The following is a 16,474-nucleotide window of genomic DNA, read 5'->3' as shown; positions in this document are numbered from 1 at the left end:
AAAACACCGGGATAGTGATCCAATAACACATTAAATACGGGAGTATCGTGCACCGATTACCATGAGGACATACTTTCCAGAATTCCTAGTAAAGATCAAGTTGTCGCGGTGCCTGCTTGCCCCAAAACTCTACACAGGCTTCCGTGCTTCCAAAACCGTTCACTATTCCATACCCTACCCTTGAATACTCTGAGCCTCCAGGACCAAAATTCAACAAGACGAGCACTCGCGTACTTTGTGAGGCAAAGTCATCCACATGCCCGAGCGCAAGAGCCAGCACTTCTGGTAGCTTTGATGAGATATGTGGCAATTCTAGCAGCTCATCCGCGAAGAATTTTCCTCCGATATTTCCTAGGTAAAAGTCGACTTCTCCAAAAGCTGTGACTTGGAGGGGGTCTATTCGAGTAACTCGAGCAACCCGGCCTTTGATAGTGATGTAACCGCCCTTGACTGGACTAAACTCCTTCCTAGCCGTGAGCTCAAAGTCAAGGTTGTTAGCCACTAGAGAGAACCCAGCATCGGCAGCAAAGTGGGAGATGGGGTACCATCTGATTTCTCCATCTTGGGACGCCCACGTCCAGCTTGGGTGTCGTCGACCCTGGGGCTTGTGATTTGCTCGTTGGGTGTGTCCCCAGGACAGCCCATACGCCAAATGAGACTTCCACAATCCGGTCAGATATTGGTCTTTGATGTGCATTTGATAGATCTGCGCAATTCCCGCAAGAGCTACCAGTCGGTCGTCGTACCTGGTGAACGCTCGCCTACAGTACGTCTCGACAATTCCCCTGTGCCACCGCTCAACCATGACAGCACTATCCACGGTGTCTGGCCGGAGAATCATGGAAGGAATTGTGGGCAAGGCCATTGGTCTGAGGTTCTCGAGTCGATAGGTCTTGCGGCATTCCCAAACGACTTGAGTCGAGGCAAAGTGGATGATTCGCGGCGAGAGAATGCGTTCTTGGTAAACCCAGCCACGACTGTTGATCGGGCTATTCTCCACTACACGGGGAGGATCGGATGACAAGGTGCTGGTCAACATGACGGATGACTCTTGACCTGACTGATCCTGGTTGGTGATAGTGATAAAGGTTTCTCCTAGTCCAACGGCACTTTGGGTGTTGAAACAGCCTCCGAACCCGTCCCGAGCATGGCTTGCTGAGACTGTGATGAATGCATTTTGATAGATGTCGCCCATTTTTACCGACTCATTGGCCCAGTCTTCTTTAGAATCCTGGACGATACAGAGGGCATCGATCCAGATGTAGCGTAACTTCAGACGGCGGGTGATCTCGATGGCGTCGCGGAACGTCGGCGTCAACTCATTCCATCCAATGCCAGTTTTCTTGTGGGCCAAGTTCGCCCAGACGGTCATGTACTTTGACAGATTGGTGCCCCAGCAGTGACTCAGGGCTACGTAGGGAGGGCAAACTTTTCCGACGTCGATGAGACACACTGTATTATCGACGTCCAGAAGTCGAGACGGAGCTGACTGCGAAGTCTCCAATCGAAGAGGAGACTTGCAGTCATGCGCACTGCACTCATCTAGGCACCGTTGGACAAACTGAAAAGTCTCGGTGGACTTGGTATTGGTGAGATGTGTATTGAGCACAGGGAGCCCGAGGGCTGCAGCTGGGTCTCCTAGTCTCGCCATGAGTCTTGATATCGGTAACGTGGATCAGAATATCTCACCGCGAGGCGTCCAAACTTCCAAAATATCAATTTCGGCTGACAACGTCCCCTCATCATCTGTGTCAATCGCCACAGTGACCACGTTGCCCTGGCGTACGTCCGATCTTCTAGTGCCAAGTCGCAGATTCCTAAAGTTGCCAACTCTGTACTTGTTAAAGACGCTCGTAGGACTTGGGCAGATCTGGTGAGACAGAATATTGCACAGATCGCAGTAGGGTTGCATCTTCGCTAGGTCAACCCGGCTTGATACATGGCGATAACCTCCAGTCGAGGTCAAGGCCTGGGCCGTGATTCCTGAGCAGACATTGCAAATACGGCGCAACTCATCCGAGGACTCCTCAGAGTCGACATCCATCATGTCCATTTTAACAGGTATTACCAATGAGAGGCTTTGGCATGCAGATTTTGAGATAGATGTTGGTCATGAGGTGAGGGATTAAATGGAGGCTGAATGTGGCTTGAAGGAGTGCCAAAGCTATCTGGAGTTGCTTGGCAGTAGAGTTTCGGAGGACCATCATTCTTGGGTGTTGTTTACTGCATGCAGGGAAATGAATGGCAAGATACGTCCTGGTCATCACTGGGGTAATTCACCGATCTCGATCTTGTTAGCAGTTCTCCCATTTGATTTTTGTTAAAATGACGCTTGACTGCATATTTCTTATCGCTTGAGCATGCTATGCACATGATTGATTGAGAGTGAGATGAGTTATGAGCAGTGTTACCGGGTAGGACGCGCTTTGCAACTGTTGTGGGCTTGCGATGTCCTTGAATGTGGTAAGGCGTACTGGTCTCCACTGCTAGGGTATTATCTGAGTCACTCCTCAGCTTGGTGGCAATGCGTTAATCCTATAGCCCAATTCAGGTGTGGGAAGAGAGATCTTGATCATAATTGGCCGACATCCCTGCAAGGTACCTAATGATGAAGGAGACACCAGCGACAACAACTGGGTGCAGGGATCACGCTAGCGGCATCTTTCTCCGCGTCACAATGGTCGGCACCTTGTGCCGAGTTCAATGATCACGGGGTGCTGGCGATGGCTTCGCCGACACTCGTAGATGAGGGAGGTGTTGGAAACAAAGGGTAGGGACTCGCCCGTCCGACCGAGTCACTACAAGGCCTTTTTATTGACATGTTCGACGGCCGACCTTTGACCCATTGCCCTGTATTTCGCATGTTGTCGCCCAAGCTCTCGCCCACCAAACCGGCTTCATGGGCCGATGGGTTGAGTCGAACTGCGCTTTGCCTTTGTAATCCAGCCCATCATTCCCGGTATGACTTTCCTAGTCAATTGCTTGACCCCGCGTTTATACTATCCGATAAGCATGCTGACTCTGTAGTGTCGGATATCTTGCCGTGGCCGATCGGCAGCTCTCCCCTCACAGGATTCGCAACACGATCCGGTCTATAAATTCTTCTAGGGGTCGCTTTTTGCCCCCATCAGCCTTGAATTTCATTGAACTTGCGAGACTCATTAATTAATAATCGCATATAGCTATTCGACTTGTACTTTACACATCCTCCTTCCCCTGTTGTCCTGTCTCACCACCTCTTTGACCAAAATGCCGGAATTCCCAGAGCCCATCGTCTACAACATCAAGCCCACGAAACTTGTCCCCAATTCTCCGAAACCTCTCCTTCTCTACAAGAATGTCTTCGTACGCGATGGCAAAGTCGATGCTACCGCCGTCTTTGATACCTTCCGTGCCAACGACTGGGATGTCCAGTGGGTGACAAAGTACGGCCGCCAACAAAGGTCCCACTATCACTCTCAGACCCACGAAGTAATGGTTGTCACTTCTGGGCCAGGTCACATTCGCTGGGGAGTAGCCGACTTGAGCGACGACTGGGAGAAGCACACTTATGGAGATGCCTACGAGGAGGGTGGTCTTGACCTCGAGGTCAACGTCGGCGATCTCTTTGTCATCCCAGCTGGCGTGTCACACAAGTCTTACGATCCGGCTGCTTCACATATCGAAGCCGATTGTCTGACCGGAGCGGCCCGCGGCATCACGGTGGAAAATGCAAGAGTGGCAGTGTCAGAGCTGCCCATCCGAGGGTTTGTCATGATGGGGGCCTATCCACGGGGCTTCTCATGGACGTGGGAGGAGAGAGCCGGCACTCCAGAGGAGTTTGAGGCGGTGTGGAGCGTTCGCAACCCTGAATTTGATCCTGTTGTTGGTCAGAAGGGTGGCACCAACAAGTACTGGAAGAATCAGCAGGAAGGGTATAAGAGCGCCCTGTAGTGAGCGCCCTGTAGTGAGCGCCCTGTTGCTAGGGTATTTTAAGAATGGTGTAGACATTGGATATTGTATTTGATGATATTTTGCGCATCTGGGATGAATTGGAGGCAGGACCAGCTTGCTGTCGTCGCCAATGATGATTCAGTGTCATAGTGAGAAGAGTGTTGACAACGTGGATAAAGAATAAACTTTCAACAGAGGGCGACAGGAGGGTCCAATCTCTCGAAACGATATGACTGAGATGTGCTTAAGCCACCCTGAGATGCCAGTCGTCGAGTTCCAAGTACTCACTTCGGAGGTAAACACCAATGTCTGTTCGGCCGTAAGGAATGGGGTGCGGGATGCAATGTGCAAGTCTTCATCATAGAGGTTTCGTGACTCTCATCGCCGAGAAAGTTTCCGAGCAGTGTACGGGAGTAAGCTTTCGATCATGAACTCTCTCGACCATTGACTCACCGGGCTGAGGACAGGAATAAGCTTTTCTGCGCCCGTCTCCCTGGAGAGTTTGAGTCGTCTCAAGTCGACTCATTGGCCTTCATTTCATCTATAAAGCAAATCGTTGATCTCCCTCATTTCTGTTTCCCAGACTTGCCTCGATCTAGTATCAAGGACTGCCACTTCGCTCACTAGATTCCTTCTTTCTCGATCCACTACTCTTTTCATGACATTTCCAACATAGTGGTTAATGCTCCGGCAAAGACTCAAGTCTGTTTTACCTCAGTTCCAGCCTGCAAGATGGATTCCTCCACTTTCCACCCATTTCCAAAACTCCCGACTGAGCTTCGGCTGTACATTTGGGAGACATCCTTGCGCCCGTCTCAACGACACCGGCCTGGTTTGCACTACTGCACGATTGGCAACGACAAGAGACTCGTACCACTAAGCTGGGGCAAGTTTGGTCGGTTGAAGAAACATGGTCGAGCCAACCCAGACCACAGATCTGCCTGCCTATGGCATGCAGGGCTCTGGGCGGCTTGCAAAGAGTCGCGGGCCGTCATCATGGAACATTACCAGCTCAGGGAGTGGAACAATCTTCTAAAGATAGGCCAGCAGGAAAGGAGGGTTCCAGAGTACTACTACGCTGATCGGGCTGGTGAAAGAGAGGCTGTCCCTCCAGCAATGATCACAGTATGTGAGGGCCACGATGAGTCGTATCTCACAGTTTACCCTACGCGGGACATCTTCTGTGTCACTTCCGACAGTTGCGAATCAGTCTTTTGGTCAGGGGAGAGGAGAAACATCATTCACAGTCTCCCTTTCGCCACCAGTGCCTCCAGAACCTTGGGTGTGCAAAATTTCGCCATCGAGTTCGACCCCAGTTGGAACCGTTTCCTTCCAGGCAACATATACACTTTGAAGGAGGAGAAATCTGCTCGAGGCTACTTGGCGAGGATGATTGAGGACCTAGCAGATTGTTCATTTTGGACCAAACTGTGGCTTATCGACAAGAATGTCAGTTGGTCCGCAACATCTGACAGGGAGGTTGGCCCGGTGTTTTACGATTACGACTGCGAGTACGTTCAAATCGAGGTTTCCGATACCCATCCTGATCCCAATAGTGGAGCGAACGAGAGCCCTGTGGCGTGCTTCATACGAAGGCTTGGGGAATTGGGCGATGAGGATTACACGGGGCGCTACATGCGCGCTGGGAACGATGAAGTCGACCCAGGTTTTTGGGCCACCGGCCCCTCCGAGTTCTTGGTTGGGGAGTGGATTAGGCTCTTGGTTCGTCGAGACAACCAGGTTGTCGGCGATGTCAGTGGATTAAACCGGAGTACGAGGTCTAACATGGACATTGAGTTGAGTTAGATTTTAACAATTGAGGCACTTGGTTCAATAATACTCGCAAGTGAACGCGGAACCGACGATGTGTAATCAAACATTGGCCAACTCATGTCCCCATCACTGCCCATAGGTGCTAGCCAAGTGGTTGCCCTGTTTGCCTCTTCACACCTTAGTACATATACTCTCTCCTGTTCGATGTGACGTGAAGGGTCTGGATCAGGCGGTGCCTCGAAGGACAAAGCTCAAACGCCATGTCGCCCCAACTGGGGTTGAGTCACGTCATCCTTGGGGCGCAGGATGGTAGATCCTTCAAGGGCCTCTGCTAGGTGGAAAGGGACATGGCGAAGTCAATTGACACTCTAGACACATTCAAGCACAACGACTTTGTTCAAAGAATTGCCTATGAACATCATTCCAAGCACAAAACACCTTCCCCAACCCTTGGCCACCACTGTTTGCGTCTCCTACATTGCCTGAAGTCTACAAGAGACCAGGTCCCCGGGCGGCACCACGTGGAGGTTGTAGGAGTCCGCCTTCGCCGCCCTTCCTCCAGGCTCCCCTTAGCCCTGATGGAGGCGCCCCTTTCTGGACTCAGACACACTGGCACCCCGGCTCAGCTGCGACTGGACCTTGGCTCAGTCAAACTCGCAACTAAGGCTGAGAAAGACTGGCCACGACTCAGAAAACTCCCCAGAAAAAACTGGACGGTTGGGGCCTTTTGAAACAACATGACTCAACCAAACCTGCTCGTAGCTAGGTAAGATTGGCCGTATCTGGCTCAAATCACTCCGCAGAGAAAGATGGCCGGTCTTCTTACTGCTCATCTTGCCAATGAACTCGATGCGAAGCCAGTCTTCTGTCCGGGAATATAGTTTCATTTGCCCTTCTTGTACTCTCTGCGGAGTTGTTTTTGTGGGATCGCAGCCGATCGCAGGGGATTTCGTGCTGGCCGTGCTTGTACGGACCCGTAGCCATTTGACTTTGACGTGGAGGGTATGGGAATGTCGGCTTCGTCTGAATCGCCAGAGATAAACGCTCATGTGCTCGATGTGATCGTTTCCTCTCTTGTCCAATTTGACCTCTTTGAATTGTACATCGGCATCAGTCTTGGCCTCGTCGATGGTGGCTTCCATTACGCAGTCGATGCTGTGCTCGGGGTTCCTACCCGGTTCGGCTGCTGCGATCTTTTCATCCCTTTTTATGAGCTTCTGATGAGCTTTCGATAAGCTTTCGATGGTTGTTCACAAGTGGCGGACGGCTCGGGCTTGTCTTGCGGTGGGGATCGACTCGTTCGGTGTCCGCGAATTCGAATTCATGTTCGAGCTTGGCAATCTTGCCGGAGGTGGCCTTCTTCGTCTGCAGCTGTTCTGCTTCGGGGAATTCGAGTGCACTACTAAGATGATGGTCGTCAGCATGCTCTCAATCTCGCGGCCTTCCCATCCTGAGATGGCCATGTTGCTTCTGCAGCTGGGGTACGGTCCCTGTAGTTGTGCGGCACGCCGTCATGCTTGGGAACTTGGCGTTGAAATCGCTCGGAAGAAGACATGGCGGATGGCTGGTTGATGAAATAACACAAAAGGGCGCCTGAATGATGCTATGTTGATTCGCGGATGCTTCGATGATGATTGTGTCAGGTTAAAAATCAAACCAAACCGGACGCCCAAAAATTTGAAGAAGGACCCTGAGAGGCTGCATGACTCCCGTCGGTAGAAGGTGCGTCCGGTGTGAGAGTCACAACGAGTTCGACATCCGTTCCGGCAGGGACGTCAGGAGGGGGTTGTCACGTGAGGCTTTCCGCCTGCATCTGCTGCCCCGCCCGTCAACCACCATCGAGACGACCGTCACAACCAGGTACACAACAGATTTTATTTCCTCCCCTTTTGATCGAGAGGTTCGAAATCCTGCGTGCCCGAAGTCCATGCATGACCAACACCGAAGTCAACGTTCGAGATTCTTTCTTCTTCGACCATCCACCAATCTTCAGCCGTCGTCGTAAGTTGTCATCTCCAAGTAGAAGTGATTAATGTCTGGCCATGATGACATTGATGGCTGTGTGTCGTAGTGACGTGTCGCTCTTCTTCGTGAGTCCGCCATCCCAGGTCATCGATGTTCGAATTTACTGATCTTGATTTCAGTTTCCAACCCACTTCAATCGTAGGTTTCGCTTCCTGTTCAACAATCGGTCCCCTGGCGCTTCTGACATAGGTCTCTATTGCGTAGAACTAATCTCTCTTTCGCTGTAAGTGCTCGTCTGCCCGTTGCCCATTGATATGCAATCAATATTATGGACTAACGCACTCTATCTCGTGTCCTAGACTCTCTTCATCATGGTCCGCGTAAGTGCTTTTTTTCCTTATCCTTAGCCCGATTGTCGTCGCTGACCTGCCTCTGTAGACCTCCTACAACGGTGTTGTAAGACACCCTCGACCCCTTCCAGCTCCCCGCTTTCGTTTTCGAGTCCAACATGAATTTACCTCTGCTGCGGCATTCTCTGCATCCGGCTGGCATCCTTCAGCAACCCTACGTGCACTCCGCTCCGAACGGCGATCCCATAGTCGAGAAGCATACCGCAAGCGACGCTCATCCCTCCCCTTCAGTTGTTATCCACATATACTACGGTGAACACGACACAGTACCGAAGAGAGGCAGACATAGAGCATAGGGTGAGCAGCAGCGCGGTCGTGGCGGTTGTGGCGGTGGTGGTTTCGGCCGGAGAGGGCCTGGCCGTGGTGCTCCTCAGGGAGCCAAAGTGAGTGCACAAGTCCCCGCAAAGAATTGATGGCTGACTTGAGTTACCTTCAGCGAAACTTCACAACAGTAAGCTCTCCATGAAGTTCTGTGATGGCTCGTACTCTAACAGCTGATAGTTTCCGAACCAGTCTCGTAGCCCCTCGGAGGTGTGTCTTGATGTGGATTGATTGGCACTGGAAACAACAGGCAAGGAAGACAGTCAGCACCCAGTATGTCGTTATGGACGTTTGGCACGCAGTTAGAGCTATCTTTAGAAGATTCTTGTCAAGAAGCCTTGGTATGACTTCGATAAGAGTGATCATGAATTACAGTGATATGATTCGAGGGTTAGAGAAAGATGATGTCATGATTGACTCAGAAACACATGAATTAATATAATCAAAAGGGAATCATTACATAGCTCTCTATCATCAGTACTCTAATTCTTATGATGATTGTTCTGTCTTTTCCTCGTTCTTACGCCAGATATCCCCGAGCCTTGACTTTTTCAACACCAACGATGCAAGATCCCCTAAGCTACTGCTCGTGAGCAGCTCCAAGATCTGCAGATGTGCCTGCAGTTCCTTGGTTATCCAGTTCCGAAGCTCGATGGCGTTGAGAGAATCCAAGCCAAACGCTGTTACAGGAGCATTCTTTTGGTGAGACTGTAGAACTTCGGGTGGCAACATGAGGATTGCCCCGAGCTTGTCGCGTAGACCAATCGTCACAATCCCTTGGGCCTCTTCCCTGGTAGCCGCTCGCTGAACCTCTTGTGCGATAGTGAGAGATGCCGATGCTGGGAGGTCGCTTGCATCTTGCGACTTGACGATTGCGGCGTGGCGGAGGTGGACGAATCTTCCATCGGAAGCGTAGTATGGCAGAGATGTTCCGTCGCTAAAATCGAGTCCCGTCACACACTGCTCATTGCCCATGACACCGATCTTGCCGTTGATGGCCAGCTCCAGAAGAACAAGGACCTCGGACTCGTCGACCGTGGAGCCTGAGAGGTTCTTGAGCACCTGTGCTTGTTTGGCTGAGTTCTCTGCTAAATAGCCGACGCCCGAGACGGCTCCCAAGTTCAGACATGTCGCTGGGAGGCCGCTGCGCAGGCGATGCTGAGTGAATGCATCGAGGTAGGTGTTGGCAGCTGAGTACGCAGCTTGGCCTCTATTGCCCACGATGCCAGCTACAGAGGAGAGCACCACGAAAAAGTCCAATGGAGTATTGAGCAGGGCCTTGTGGAAATTCCATGCGCCGTACACCTTGGACCGGACCACGAGGTCGTAATCTTCGAATGTCATCTTCTCGAACAGCACATCCTATGCTATGTTAGCTGGGTCAAAATTGAGCATAATCAATCACTTACTCTAAGCACCATTGCAGCGTGGATGACACCACGAACAGGAGGCAATGTCCGCGCTGACTCTTCCACCAGAGCCCCGACGCTCTTCTCATCGGCCACGTCGCAAGCCCGTAAGTAGATATTGGCATCCTGAGTTCTGGCGTATTCGGATAGCTGGCCAAGCTCTCCAGTCACTCTTGAAGTGCGCGACAGGAGCACGATGTGTCGAGCACCCAGCTGGATCATCCGTCTGGCCATGGAGCGGCCGATGCCGCCAGTGCCGCCAATGATGAAGTAAGTAGCCTCCGCTTGAAGCAAGGTAGAGCTTCTTTGGGGATGCGTAGCCTGATGCTGTTAGCAGTTGAGCTGTCAATCAGGAAACATGCGCTTACCTTGACTCTCTCGCCAGCTCGGGGGCTGACAATGACCTTGCCAGAAGTCTTTCCGCTCTGAAGCTTGCGCAATGCAGTCTCGACTTCGGAAATTCCGACCGTGATGATAGGCCCGACGGGCTTCACCACATCTTCGGCCAATAGATTCATGATGGACGTTAGCACGCGCTTCATAATCCTGGGTCGCTCGGCAGCCACAAGTGTGAGGTCGACGGAGCTAAAAGTACAGTTGTACTCAAACTTGCTCATCTCCAGCCTCGTGTTAGATGTGATGTCTCTCTTGCCAATCTCGACGAAACGTCCAAAGTGGGACAGACATTCCCAGGTCTCGCGGAGGAGATCACCAGCGAGGGAGTTGATGACCACATCGACACCCTCACCGTTGGTGGCTTCTCGGATCGCGGGTCCAAAGTCGGTGTTGCGACTGTAGAAGATATGGTCTTCGGGGATACCGTATGTGTCAATCAGCAACTCCTTCTTCTCGGCGCTGCCAACAGTTGCGTAGATCTCAGCCCCGATCATCTGGGCGAGTTGGACCGCGGCTTGGCCGACACCACCTGATGCGGCGTGGATGAGGATCCGCTCACCGGGCTGCAGGTGGGCGAGATTGACAATGCCGTAGTAGGCAGTGCTGTAGACAACGGGGATGGAGGCGGCTGTCTCAAAGCTCATGTTCTCGGGGATGATGGCGGCACTGGTCGCAGGACATCTGGCGAAGGTACTGTATGCACCCAGCGACATGGCGCAGACCCTGTCGCCGACCGACAGTGATGTCACCTCTGAGCCTACCTTGCTGACAATGCCACTGCATTCGACACCGAGGTATGGGCTGCTGACTTGGCCCATGGCAATCACCACGTCCTTGAAGTTCATGCCAGTGGCGGCTACCTTGATCTCGATCTCATCTTCCGCCAGAGGAAGCTCAATATCGTCCTTGAAGTACAAAGAGTCGAGCGCTCCATAGGTGCCGACAGCCACCTTGAGTCGACGTCCAGGTTGATCGAACTCCTGCAGATACGGAGCCGAGTCCTGCGTCTCGCGGAAAATGGCGACGTTCGTGTCTTCGGACTCGACGACGCGGGGCACCACAAGCTGACCATCCTCTTCAGCAAACTCAAAATCCACGGGCGTGTCATCTTGTGGCTTGACAAGTGAAGTCGTCAGCGCCTCAAGAATGAGTTCCGCCCGACCATAGGCATTGAGCCTCGAGTTGGGGTCCAGGTCTAGAAGCGCGGCTGTCTTGCTTGCCTCGGAGCGCACTGATCGGAGCAGGCCTTGAGCCATGTTGTTCTCGGGCTTCTCGGCGTAGCGATAGCCACCTGCACCGACCCAAAGCAGGGAGGAGGACGTGAGAAGAAGCTTTTGCAAGCGATTAAAGGTGTCAGCCGACAGCCCATGGAGTAGCGGGCCATCAAGCTCGGCCAGACAGATGTATGGGACCGCTGAAGGCTCGACCTTGGAGAAGGGAACAATGATAGGCTTGGATCCAGTATGAAGGTCAGCGAGATTCACCAACGCCCCGACGAGCGGGTCACCTTCGTCCTTGTCAGAGATGATGACGATAGGCTCCGCAAGGACGTTCTTGTCGAGCTCGAAACGCAGAGAATGCGTGTCGGCCGGTTGGCCATCCTGGCTGGCAGTGTCCTGGCTACTAGCAGGTGTACCGACGGACCTGGGGCTGTCGCTAAGATCTTCGCTCGACGATGAGCAAACCGTGTTGTTGCTGCAGCGACGAGGAGCCATTTCAAGGCTCTTCTCACTTCCGGGGCTTTCCAGGTCGAGAGGGTTTAGTTGCTCCCACTGGATCTTGTAGCACAATTGGCGAGGGACCTGCTCTTGTCCCATGTCACCGTTTACAGGAGTCATCCGGAAACCGTCCATCTTCAGCAGAGGCTCGGTGCTGTGCTCAGTATTCCAGACATCGACGTAGAAGTCGACAGGTCCAGGGCTGGCAGGATTGGGTTTGCCGTGAGCAACAACCTGGACTTGCTGGCCTGTCGAACCTGGGAGATTGCTGCTGATCTCAAGCTCCTTGATGGCGGTAGGCATAAAGAGAGACTTCATCTCGCCTCGTCCAGCGCCAAATATGGCCAACGTCAGCTGAACAAACAAGTCTGTGAATGCTGCTGGTAGGATCGAGGGAGTCTCGTGGTTGAAGGGCATACTCGAGGCTGTGTCGGGTACGGTGACACCGCTGGTAGCGTACTCTCTCGACACCTTGAGACCACCTGAGGGCTGAAGCTGGAACAAAGATCCGTACTCGGCACCAAAGCCCTCAAGTTCAGAGTAGAAGTCTTGGGTGGACAGCTCGCCGCCGTGGATGTTATCTGCCGCAGTCTTGCGTGCACGAGCACCATGTGTGCTACCCTGGCTGACGGCGTTGGAGGTGTCTTGCTTCCGAATAGCCACAAGTCCTGTGCAGTGCTCCAACCAACCCCTGCTAGAGTTCCAAGAGGCGATCCGGAACTCGTCCCAGTCAGAGGATTGAGCGCGGGTGCCTTCAGCGTACGATCGCAGTGTCACAACCGTCTCATACTCGGAGCTGTCGTCAAGCACAAATGCCTTGGACGAATAGATCTCGCGAAGTCGGTATCCAAGGATTTGCTCAGCGGGGATACCGCGCAGACCAGCACGTTGCATGGAAGCCTCCACTGCCATGCAGAGGTAAGCCGCCAAAGGCATGGTCGTCAGCGACTGCATCTTGTGATGCTTCAACCACGGCACGTCATCGACAGTAATGACATTGCGCCATGTGGGATCCAACTCGCTGTAGTTATCTTCGAGTGTGCCCAGTAGATCGTGGCGAGGGAATGGCTTGAGGCGATGCTGCTTGCTGTAGCGAGACTCGAACCAGTACTTCCGGTCTGCCCACGGGTATGGGGCAAAGTCAGCGACCAAGGAAGGCTTCTGGGCACCGTCATCATCCTCGTTGATAGCGCTGAAGTTGACAGGGTAGCCCTTGACAAACAGAGCGCCGGCAAGCTTGAGCGCTGTGGTCGTGGCGTGTTGGTTGCGCACAAGTGACGACTGGTACTTGGCACTGGAGGCTTGGCTGCTGATGCCCTTGAGGATCTGCTTGATAGGACCCTCCAAGGCTGAGTGCGGTCCAATTTCGACAATCATGTCAGGCTGACCGTCTTCGTAGAGCTCCTTCAAAGCCGACGAGAAAAGGACTGGCTTGGTGAGGTTGTCAACCCAGTAGGATGGGCCAAGAGCGACAGTTGAGTCGAGCTTGTTGCCATTCAGGGAAGAGTAGAAAGCAACGCCGTCGCAATCTTGGCTCGCGGTGTTGCTGATCGAAGCCATGTAGTCATCAGCGACGAGCTGCATGTGCGGTGAGTGGTAAGCCACATCAACGCGCAGCTTACGGTTGAAGATGCTGCGATTCTCGAGCTCGACAGCAAGCTTATCGATGGCATCCTCATCTCCCGACACTGTGACGGAGGAGGGCGAGTTCTCGCAAGCCACAACGATGGAGGTGAGACCAAGAGACTGGATCAGGTCTTTCACCTCAGCCGGCCCAGAACCGACAGCGATCATGGAACCTCGGAGATCAGGGAATTTGGCCTTTATCTTCTGGGCGGCCTGGCCGCGGTGGTAAGCAGCAGCCATAGCAGCCTCGAGAGTGATAGCACCAGTAGCAAAGGCAGCTCCAATCTCACCACTAGAGTGGCCGACCACCATTGAAGGCTTGATGCCCCAGGACTCAAGCAAGGCTGTTAGGCCCAGCTGAACCGCCGTACAGATAGGTTGACTGATGTGTGCTTTTCCGATCTGCGACTCGTCTTTGCTCTTGTTTAGCTCCTCAATCAGAGAGAAACTGGCACCCATTCTCTTCAAGCAGTCGTCGGCAGCGTTGACTGTGTCAGAAAAGATGCGATGGCTACTCAGCAGCTCACGGCCCATGCCAGCCCACTGCGCTCCTTGACCGGTGTAAACGAAAGCCAGCTTGGGAACCTTGGCTGCTCTACTTGGCAGGGCGTCAATGCCATTGAGTGACAAGGCGAGCTCATCAAGAGATGTTGCTGCGAGGGCAATCCGCCACTGCAGATGAGACCGACGCTCGCCTAGCGTGTAAGCAATGTCTCGAATGAGGCGCTTCTGGAAGACTTCGGGATGTTGCTCGATGTAGACACCAAGTTGCGAGGCCAGGCGCTTGAGTGCCCCCTCATCGTGAGCGGACAAGACAAAGAGCTTGGGACGCTGATTCTTGGACTCGACCGGCAGATCCAAAAGAGAAACAGGCGGGCGTTCCAGAACAGCATGTGCGTTGGACCCTCCGAAGCCAAAGTTGTTGATGCTGATATACCGCTTGTTCTTTGGCCAAGGCCGGATGTTGATAGGAACCTTCATGTTCCACTGATCCAAGGGGATGTTGGGGTTCGCCTTTTCAAAGTTGAAATTAGGCAAGATGAAGCCCTTTTCGAGCATCAGAGTCGCCTTAATGATGGATGCAATGCCGCTAGCATTTTCAAGGTGTCCGACGTTTGTCTTGACGGACCCTATGTAGAGAGGAAACCGCTTGGTGCGGCCGTTGCCGAAGACGCGAGAGAGGGCGCCGGCTTCGATGGGATCACCCACTTTTGTTCCCGTGCCGTGGGCTTCGATGAAGCCGACGTCTTCGGGGTTGATGCCTGCCCTGGCGTAGACATCACGCATGAGACGCTCCTGAGCCTCGCCGTTTGGCGTTGAGATGCCTAAGGGGGTGTAAGTGTGGTGTTCTTCGAAACTTTTGCGAGTTTACTTACCAACAGTCTTTCCATCTTGGTTTGTGCCAGTGTTGACAATGACTGAACGGATCTTGTCATTGTCCTTCAGAGCCTGGTCAAGAGGCTTCAGAAGTAGGGCCCCGACGCCCTCACCACGGGCGAAGCCAGACTTGGCTCGTTCATCGAAGGCAAAGGTCTTTCCATGCTCATTTAAGATACTTGATTGGTTAGCATCATGTATAAAGACTTGTGGGTGAATAAGAACAATGTGACTCACCCTAGCATCGACATGGAGATGTAATCATCGGGTTGGAGGTGCAGGTTGGCAGCAGCCACAATGGCCTGCTCGGATTCGCCAGACCTAATACTCTGCACGGCCTGATGCAGAGCATACAAGCTCGATGAGCATGCGGTGTCTATCGATGAACAGGGGCCATGAAAGTCGAAGTAGTAAGACAAACGGCCCGCTTGTATGGACTGGTGATTGCCAGTGGCATCAAACATTGGTACTCTGTTCACATCACGTAGAGTACCCATGCGATAGTCTGACAAGGCACCGCCAACAAAGACGCCAATGTTGCGGCCAGCGATTGTCTCCTTGGGGACACCAGCATTCTCAAGTGCCTCGTATGTGCACTCGAGTAGCAGCCGTTGTTGCGGGTCTATAACAATACACGTTAGGAAATATGCAAGACATTTTGGGGGTATTTGAGAATATTGTCTCACCCATGGCCAAGGCTTCCTGCTCTGTGATGTTAAAAAACGGAGCATCGAACCGCGACAGGTCCTGATTCATAAAGTAACCCCCCTTGGCGTTGATGCACCCCTTCTTCTGAGGGTTCGGGTGGTGAAAGGCTCCCATGGAGAACCTGTCTTCTGGTATCTCTCGCCAGCCGCTTCGTGATCGAGACAGGAGTGTCCAGAAGTCTTCGGGGTTAGACACGTCGCCGGACAGCCGGCAGGACATGCCGACTATGGCGATGGGCGCTAGCTGGGGCTCTTGGTTGGCTGCCATTGTGGTGTGTGGATTTGAATTTGAAAGAGGCTAGAGAAGCCCAGGAGCTGTGTGAAATAGCTGGGTTGACAGATATCGGAACAGGTGAAGCAAAGGCAAAGGAAGGAAATCAAGGCAACTATATCGTTTTTTTACCCTTGCACTCCCATGACCGAACTCAGCTTCTGCTATTCAATATTCGCCGTTCTCATCGTTTTTGATAAACCGCCTTAATGGGAACATCAAGCCAAGAGTCCCCTGGATTGCACCGAGCCGCTGAGATCCCGTAAGTCAAGGATGTACTGCTACCTCTACTGTATGTAGACAAGAGCATCGTGTGCCAAGAGATAGGGGGAGCAGATCACTTCCCTTGGTCCAGATACAGACTCGACCCAGATACGGAACCGAATCCTATGTATCTGTTACACCGAGACCCTTTCGATCATGGCGTCGATACCCTGGCCCTTTGCATCGGCAGTTGATCTCGCCGTTCGCAGCTTAGCTATAGATGATGCGATGGGATGGCATGCGATAGTTTATGAATCGTTTCTCGACTGCTTTCGCCCACCTTCCGACACCTTTCGGCTCTTCT

General features: G+C 52.8%; 4 protein-coding genes across 4 annotated transcripts; 2 read left to right on the top strand and 2 right to left on the bottom strand.

Annotated features, from left to right (window-relative positions):
* Positions 1-85: 85 nt before the first annotated feature.
* Positions 86-2,053, bottom strand: MRS44_016538 (uncharacterized protein; the record flags this gene model as incomplete). Its single annotated transcript, XM_046272831.2, has 2 exons — positions 86-1,638; positions 1,690-2,053. 2 exons carry the CDS (start codon positions 2,051-2,053, stop codon positions 86-88), a joined length of 1,917 nt encoding a protein of 638 aa, XP_046130879.2.
* Positions 2,054-3,249: 1,196 nt separating this feature from the next.
* Positions 3,250-3,933, top strand: MRS44_016537 (uncharacterized protein; the record flags this gene model as incomplete). The annotated part of the gene is made up of 1 exon (XM_046282028.2): positions 3,250-3,933. The coding sequence occupies one exon, from the start codon at positions 3,250-3,252 to the stop codon at positions 3,931-3,933; it is 684 nt and encodes a 227-aa protein (XP_046130880.1).
* A 732-nt stretch (positions 3,934-4,665) lies between these two features.
* Positions 4,666-6,370, top strand: MRS44_016536 (uncharacterized protein; the record flags this gene model as incomplete). Its single annotated transcript, XM_046271084.2, has 2 exons — positions 4,666-5,704; positions 6,135-6,370. The coding sequence occupies 2 exons, from the start codon at positions 4,666-4,668 to the stop codon at positions 6,368-6,370; spliced, it is 1,275 nt and encodes a 424-aa protein (XP_046130881.2).
* Positions 6,371-8,891: 2,521 nt separating this feature from the next.
* MRS44_016535 (uncharacterized protein) lies at positions 8,892-15,903 on the bottom strand (the record flags this gene model as incomplete). The annotated part of the gene is made up of 6 exons (XM_065618066.1): positions 8,892-9,764; positions 9,812-10,132; positions 10,180-14,876; positions 14,928-15,106; positions 15,166-15,550; positions 15,615-15,903. The coding sequence occupies 6 exons, from the start codon at positions 15,901-15,903 to the stop codon at positions 8,892-8,894; spliced, it is 6,744 nt and encodes a 2,247-aa protein (XP_065474138.1).
* Positions 15,904-16,474: the final 571 nt, after the last annotated feature.

Source organism: Fusarium solani, assembly GCF_023522795.1.
Source record: "Fusarium solani strain SB1 chromosome Unknown bctg00000012, whole genome shotgun sequence".
Taxonomy (NCBI): domain Eukaryota; kingdom Fungi; phylum Ascomycota; class Sordariomycetes; order Hypocreales; family Nectriaceae; genus Fusarium; species Fusarium solani.
This window is presented reverse-complemented; position numbering and strand designations above follow the sequence as displayed.